The sequence below is a fragment of the Bos taurus genome, chromosome 25 (genome assembly GCF_002263795.3).
Source record: "Bos taurus isolate L1 Dominette 01449 registration number 42190680 breed Hereford chromosome 25, ARS-UCD2.0, whole genome shotgun sequence".
Classification (NCBI taxonomy): Eukaryota; Metazoa; Chordata; class Mammalia; order Artiodactyla; family Bovidae; genus Bos; species Bos taurus.
Window position 1 is genome coordinate 40,877,075 of NC_037352.1, and position 7,645 is coordinate 40,884,719.

At 61.9% G+C, this 7,645-nt stretch overlaps 2 protein-coding genes and 1 non-coding gene across 3 annotated transcripts; 1 reads left to right on the forward strand and 2 right to left on the reverse strand.

The window, feature by feature from the left end:
* Positions 1–44: 44 nt before the first annotated feature.
* On the reverse strand, positions 45–566 carry LOC132343888 (kinesin-like protein KIF3C). Its single transcript, XM_059881638.1, has one exon. It carries the CDS (start codon positions 564–566, stop codon positions 45–47), a length of 522 nt encoding a protein of 173 aa, XP_059737621.1.
* Positions 567–910: 344 nt separating this feature from the next.
* LOC132343887 (kinesin-like protein KIF19) lies at positions 911–2,428 on the reverse strand. Its single transcript, XM_059881637.1, has 2 exons — positions 1,723–2,428; positions 911–1,525 (listed from the first exon to the last, which is right to left on the reverse strand). The coding sequence occupies exons 1-2, from the start codon at positions 2,074–2,076 to the stop codon at positions 1,298–1,300; spliced, it is 582 nt and encodes a 193-aa protein (XP_059737620.1). The 5' UTR covers positions 2,077–2,428; the 3' UTR covers positions 911–1,297.
* Positions 2,429–4,655: 2,227 nt separating this feature from the next.
* MIR12019 (microRNA mir-12019) lies at positions 4,656–4,731 on the forward strand. Its single transcript, NR_162377.1, has one exon. It is a non-coding gene; the product is annotated as a microRNA mir-12019 (primary transcript).
* Positions 4,732–7,645: the final 2,914 nt, after the last annotated feature.

Genomic DNA, 7,645 nt, shown 5'->3' on the forward strand with positions numbered 1-7,645 from the left:
AGCGCTCCGAGGCGGCCTGGCCCCCAGCGCCTGCCGAGGACGCCTTAGCTCGGCACACGTTCGGCGGGCGCCTCCCCTGGGCCGGGCGCTGTTCTGGGTGCTGGCGACTCCGCGGCACGGAAAGGCTGCCTGGCGGGGACGGAGAGGACGCGAACCTGGGACGCCCGCTCCGAGCCCGCCAGGTCCACCATGAAGAGCCTGCCGACGCGCACCTCCTCCGCCGGGTGTGCGCCGCGGCCGCGCCGGCGCACGATGACCTGCAGCACCGCGTGCGAGCGGGACGACGTCTTGTTGGTGGCTGTGGGCTCCTGCGTGCGCTGCCGGTTGCCTTTGGTGAGGAGCTGCATGATCTGAGGACAGTCAGGAGAGGGCAGGCGGTCAGGGGCCCCTGGGCGACCACAGGCTCCCTGCAGAGCAAGAGAAGCAGGGGTGCGTGTGCCCCTCGAGCTCCTTCGGGAGGCTCTTCCCCAGCTGGTTTGCTGATGGTGGCAGAACCGCGTCCAGCAGAGGCCACTTCTGGTTTGCGGCATGAAGTGATTAGTTAACGGAGTCAGCAAATCCAGCATAAAGGGCACGTATCAGATCGCTCACACGTGTATCACCCCGTCCTCCGTCGGCCGCCGCTGCCCATGGCAGACGTCACCAGTGGATCACCCAGCTCTTCCCCACTGAGCCCTCTTCCATACCGAGCTCCGGGCAGTTGTAGGATTTGCTGGAGCTGGCAGATGGACTGAAACTCACTTGTGTACAAGTAGCTGTGGAAATTAAGCTAGTGAGCCTCTGCTGGGTACCCACTGTGTGCCGGGCATGCTAGGACCACAGAGCATTGTGGAGAAAGACTGACAGCCACTGAGATTAAAGAATAGGTGAGCAGGCCCCTCTCCCGCTCCTGGAGTCCCACATGCGGGACTGTGCTAAGGGTGGGTGGCCTCAGACCTAAGCCAGCATGGCTGAAGGCTGGGGGATGAGGCGTATGCTGTTTGCAGGAGCCACTGAAGGGTCTGAACAGGTGGGAGACCCACCTCAAGGACTGCACAGAGAGACTGGAGGAGAGAGAAAGACAGAGGGCCGGAGAAGTCTTTCCAGCTCACTCTCTTTATGGGAGCAACCCTTGGGATCAGGGTGGCAAATGGATTTCAGACTTGATTGGCTGTGACTGCCTGCAGTGGTGTAGAAAAGGGGTCCCCCGCCTGCATATGAAGGCGGAGGGAAGAGTGCGAGATCCATTGGTGAGGTCAGCCCTGAGCACAGATTAGCAGAGCAAGGACATGGCACAGAAGCTTGCTGCACCCTTAGCTCAGAAGCCGCCTTGGAGCTGCGTGTCACCAGTCTGAGTGACTGGTGAGCGTGGCTGCCGTGGAGGAGCCACATGTCCCTCTGTGGGCCCCGTGACCCTCACCTCCTGGGCGTTGGAGGTTGCGACCTCTGTGATGCCTGCAATCTGGATGCTGCCCCTAGAATCTTCTCGCAGGTCCAGAAAGCCCGAAGACGGGCTCAGGAGGTCCCGGATCACTTCGTTATAAATCTAGGATGAGACAGAAGCGCTGGCAGCAGTAGGCGCCGGGGCTTTCACCTATCCCTGGGGCTTTGCATCTCCAGAGAAGTCTCAGATGCCCTGAGGTTTCCCACAGGCCAGGGGGATTTTGGGGTAACACGCGGGGGTTTACAGTCACAATCAGGTCCGTTTCGCAGACAGGGCAGCCGAGGAGGTGGGCGGCTCACCTCGAGATAAGACATGGACACACTGCAGTCTGTGCTGTCACGGGTCTCCTCGATGGCCTGGAAGAGGTCGCTGAGTGTTTGCAGGTAGATCCCAGGCTCCGTGTCCATGCCTAGCATCGTGTGGGTCTTGCCAGTGCCTGCAAGAGGAGGGGGATGCCCACCTAGGCTGGGCTCCTGAGCTGGGCTCGGCCCCTCCAGGAGCCTGGTCACACCTGCTACCTTTATCGTGCAAACCGCCCTGGCCACTCTGACATGCTTGGTTTCCATTTCGGAAACAAGAACAAAAATACCCTCTCTGAACAGCCTGATGGCTGCTCTGGGAAAGAAGACCTGGGCAGCGAAAGTGGAGGCCATGAAGCAAAAATGCAGACAGTGTCAGAGGAGGAGGGGCCAGAGAGACGGCTGTCCTCTCCAAATGCACTTTAAGATGTTTGTGTTGTTCTCGTGACAGGAGCATTAACGTGTGCGTTAAACTCAGGGGATATGCCACCTCCCCTTACTTGTCGGCGCTGGGGGAGAGGGCCAGTTGGCACTTTGCATTCCCTGGAGCCCAGCAATTAGTAGGCGCCCCCTAATGTTTGTTGAATGAATGAACGAATTAAATAAACAAGCTGTGATTTCAGACCAAGGCTTCTCAGTGCCTCAGTTTCCCCACCTGCACAGGCAGGGGGTTAAGGCCCGTCCAACTCTGACCCTCCATGAGCCTAGTTTCCAGGAGGAGAGGCAGCTTAGCTCTGTGAGCATTTGCCAACCCCAACTGGTGACTGCAGAGAAGGAATCTGTGGTTCTCACGGGCAGCAAAGTGTCAGCTTGGGCTGAGTTCCGGATTCAGTCCTACCTGCTGTGCGACCGCAGGGAAGTCCCGTTACCTGTCTGAGGCTCAGTTTTCTCATTAGTGACGGGGCTTGTTCTACCTGCCTTTCAGGGCTGCTGCAAGGCCCAAGGAGCCAGGTGCAGAGGGGCCCACCAGCCCTCAGGAAGGAGGTGCTCTGTGACGCTGTGAGGGGTCCCGCCGCCACCGACCTCCCTCCCTCCCAGGACACTGCCCTGGCCGTACCTGAGGGGCCGTAGGCAAACACCGTTGCATTGTATCCAGAAACCACGCCTTCCACCAACTGCTGGGTGGTGGCCAGGTACACGTCCTCCTGCGGACAGACAGATGGAAGACAGTCAACATACAGTCTGACCAGAGTCAGGCACCTGGCTGTTCGGAGAGGCTGAGTGTGTGGTGGCTCAAAGGCCCTGCTCCTCCTGGACACGGACAGGCACCCCATGGAGGAGGAGGCCAGTTCAGATGGGGCCTGAGCCCCACCCCAGTCCTGCAGCTGCATGACCACAGACGCGCTGCCTGGCGCGCCGAGCGCCCCGGAGGAGACCATGACGAAGGAGCGCAGCTCGGGAGCGTAAGTGACACAGCACGTGCCATGAGGCCTGACGGGTTTGGTTCCAAACAGGTGTGAGTCCTTCCCAGGGTTTCTGTATGAACTGAGAGAAATCAGAAAGAATGCGAAGGACTGGGAAGTAGTGACGGGGCTGGAAATCTGGGAAGAGCATTATGGTTCCTCTCGTGGGACAGAACTAGGACGAGGGAGGGAAAGCTTCGGGCTAGCGCATCCTAATTCAGGGCAGCACCACGTAACTCTAGGAGTGTGTGGGTAGTAAGCTCCCTGTCCACAGGGACATTCAAGGAAGGACGCCTTTTGGGCTGGTGTCTGAGGGTGTGGGGGTTGGGCTGGACTGGGTAGAAAGGACAGTCCCCCTTCTTCTGTCTTCCCTGAGTGCTGCCCAGACTCCACTCTGCATCTGTCGCAACGTCCCTGGCCAGTGACCCAGCTTAGAGCGTCTGAGCCCTGGTAGGACAGATGCCAAAGCTGGTGCCGCTTCCCTCCATCCTTGGACTTACACGGTCTGGGACCTTGTCTCGGCTCTATGGGTCTCTAGCCATGTGACCTCAGGCCAGTTGCTGACCTCCTTAAGCTTTCCCTTCCTTCCCTGAAAAATGGGGATAATATCACATGTACTTTATAGGCTTGCCATGATGCCTGTAAGACAATGCGTGTCAAGCACTTTGAGCACAACACTTGACGTGAAACAGCTGCTCAATAAACGACAACCACCAGGTCACTTCTACTTTTGACGCCGTAAAGGTCTCGGGGCAGAAGAACCCTGTCTGCTCAGAGAGCTGGGCCTGCCCCCCGGCTGGGGTGTGAGCCCCTGTGGGCAGGGAGTGTGTTCTAGCCTGGTGTGGACAGGCCATGGCTTTGTTGGATGGGTGCATGGGTGGACAGATGGATAGAGGCCATGGAGGAGTGAAGGAGAAGGTGGTAAAGCTGGGGCACCTGGCAGCCCCGCGTCTGTGGAAGGGGCCTCCTGCTCACTGCCCCTGGGGTGACCCAGGAAGGAGACCGTGAGACGTCACGGGTGAGGCCACCCGGCCAAGTCCTCCTGCGTGAGGACATCCTGGCGGGCCTGGGCCAGCAGGTGGGGGTGGGGGCGGGCACCTGGGACGCGTGCTGGTCGAACACAGCGTCGAAGATGAAGGTCTTCTCCCGAGACCGGTGTGTGCGCAGCGGGTCCTCAGGGTCCTCGCTGGGGTCCATGAGCACCACCATCTAGGGGCCGTGAGGGGCGGGGGTCGGCTCCCGGATCAGGCAGAGGAGCCCAGGCCTGGCTCTCTCCCTTGACAGCATCCAGGGCTCGGCCTGTGGCTGGGCCGGGCTGCAGGTGCCTGGCACCCGTGGGTAGCTTCCCCACTTTCGTCTGCCGGTGAGGGCGCAGCGACCTCAGAGCCATGGCTGTGAGCCCCCCAGGCCTCCCAGGCTCTGCCTCCAGCCCTCACACACCAGCGTCCCACCAGTGCCCATCTGTCAGGCCCTGCCCAGATGGCACCCCCGACACCAGCTATCAGCCAGCCTAGGTGCTGAGGGCTAGGGAAGAGCCCCGCCAGCCATAGTGCCCCTAGTCACGCCCTGCACGTGGGGGCTGGCTCTGTGGATGGTGGAGCTCAGAGCCAGTGGCGTTGCGCACAAGCCTGGGGATGTGTGCCTGCCCATTTAGCTCTTGCTCAGGGGCTGTGCCCCCCAGAGGCGAGGGGAGACAGAGGAGTGGGCCGCGGAGGGGGAGGGCAGGGCCCACCAAGCTCTGGAGCCCGCCTGTCCCTCTGAGCGCCTCGGTGCCCCCTCCCCAGGGCCCCTCCTTTCTCACATAAATACGTGATTATAAAGCAAGGTGTACGAGGCCCCTGGCGACGGGAGGTTCCAAAGAGCCCTTCCCTGGGCACTGGGGGCAGAGCATCTAGAGACCCATGAGCTGTTTACTCTGGCACAGGGCCTGGGGCACCCAGGGAGTCTTAGGGGCACGGCCGGGTGGACTGAGAGCCCTGCCCCCTGGCCACCTGCCCGTCTCACCCAGAGATGGCCAGAGCTCTCTGGGAGGAGGTCAGTCCATCCCCATGATGGGCAACGTGCCAAGATCTGGGGACTGGGGAGACCACGTCGACAGCTACTGTGGGTTCTGCAATCGTTTGCTTTACAGTTATTCCAGAGGGCGCGCCTGCCTCCTCTGCTCGTGTTGCTTTAGTCAGTGAGGCGTGCAATTTAAGCGTGCGGCTCGCCAGCCTGTGGACCCGCAGCCCTGCCGCCCCAGCTCTTGGCTGACTGTGGGGCCGTAATCGCCCTGCCTTTGCAGAGCGCGGGCCCTGGGAATCTGCCCATCTCTGCTGCATCCTGGGGAGTCGGCCTCCACGTCCCGCCTCCCAGGGTGGTCTCATCGTAAGCTTAGTTACATCCACGCTGTCTCCGTGTTAAGACTGTGTACATGCTCTTCACAGCTCAGCCAAAACCTTTCCTGCAAGACTGTGCTCCCCTCAGTCTAACAGCGGCCTCGTCGGGCCTCCGTGAATTCAGCGCTAAGCCACCCCAGCCTCTCTGCGCGAACCGCGTCAGCACCTTTACCCCAGACATCCATCCTGTCCTCCTCCCGCGGTGTCATGCCAGCGTCTCCCTGCCGGCTCAGCTGGGCGGCCCCACCCGGTGGGCAGCCTCAGCCAGGCGCCCTGCCCCCGGGCTCCTTTACAAACTCATCTTGGGAACGTCCTGAAACGGCTGCCCACTGAAGGCAAACGGGGAAATGCAGTTCAGGCACCACAACTGCCCTTCCCCCGGATTTGGCATTTATTCCGACCAGTGGCGACCATGGGCACCAGCACCTTGAAACCACGCTGAGAGCTCAGCTTCTGAGCCCGTCTCCAAGGAGCGGGAGTCCTTGGCGACGTGGCAGCCAGCGAGCCGCCCGTCCTGCAGTGCAGGATCGGTCACCTGGCCCCTCACATCTGCACCTGATAAACCGCGGGCCCTGCTGGCCCGTCCCGGTGCCGCCTGCCTGGCTCCGCGTGCTCTCGCACTGGGGCCTGGAGTGGCCTCTGGACTGCCCCTCCCCAGACCACCAGCCTCTCCCGCCTCCGCGCTGCCTCTGGCTGCTTTATTCTGTGTGCTCAGCTCCCCGACCTTAGATTTTTATCTCTTGCTTGACGCCCTGCTCCATTCCCCGCTCCCAGGTACGAAGGGAGCTGGGGCGGTGGGGTCGGCGGGGCGGAGAGTTGGGGGAGCAGGCCCTAGAGTCCCCCGTGGCTCCACCCCAGTGTGTGGCGCCCCCGGCCGCTGTGAGCTCTGATGTGAACTTTTCTGGAAGGGAGGGTGGAAGGAGTGAGTGGACGGGAGAGGGGGCCTGAGGTGGGTGACCACGCGTGGGGGTGGGGGTCACGCTCTGTAGCCCTGTGACAGCCTCACCTGGTCCCCCACCTTGTGAGCAATGACGGCAGCCCCTTCCTCCAGTTCTGTGTCGTTGAGCGGGCGGATCCGAAGCGCCACCTGTGGGGAGGACGCCATGGCAGCTGCCTTCCCAGGACCCAGGGAGGAGCTCCCTGTCCTTCCAGGCCACAGAGGCCCTGGTCCAGCGCCCACCCCCACCTCCGGTGAGCCTCCCACTCCCGGTGAAGCAGTCAAGGCCGCTGAACCCCACCAGGCGCTGACTTCCTTGTCCACGGCTCACGGTGGTGCTCAGAGGAGCACTGTGATCAGGTGACCCTCCTTAGTCTAAACTGGGGAGACTGAGGCACAGACAGGTGAAGTCACACACCTCACCCTGGCTTCTTCACCCACCACCCAAGGGACCCGAACTTTCCTGCAGGCTGTGAGCACTTTCAGAGCAAGAGTTGGTTTTCTGAGTAGAAAAGCCCTGGGCTCTGCCTCCCATCCTTCTCTGCCCCCCACCCCCCCCACCCAGGCTCTAAGGGGTCCGACAGGAGACCCCCTGGGATCTTGCTGATGCAGGCTCCAAGTCTTCCTTGGTCATATGAGCCGTGGGCCCCAGCAGGCCAGTGCCTTGCTCCTGGGCGTCTGCCTTCTGTGAGATGGGGAAGTCCCTCCTGGCAGAAACGGGGCTGTGGTTCTCCCAGACCTGGGAATGGGACACGGCGGGGTCCCTCGGTGCTGAGCCTACGGGTCAGGGTGCGTCCCTGGCCTCCACTCACCCCACTGTCTAATGGACTGAGCCTGCACGTCACCTAGGGGACGGGTCTGGTTAGGCCTCGGGCCTTGCTGGGGCCAGGTGTAGGGGGTATCCACCCTGCTCCATCTGGGGGTCACAGTCCAGGCGCTGAGCTCCCTGGGGAGTGAGGTTCAGAGGGCAGGGGTGAAGGGATGCTGGAGACTCGAGGTGAGGAGCAGGGGGGTCACCAGGTCCTCATGAGGGACGGCTAAGCAGAGCAGGGACAGAGCAGAGCTGAGCAGACGGGGGCCCGGGCTGATGACAGCAGGTCATTGGGGGCGGCGGGTCAGGAGGAGGCAGCCGAGGGCCGTCCTGGCGTGCGGAGGAGGCTCACCGTGAGCTGCTGGTCCTTGGGCTCCGTCTCCCTCGTGGCTGG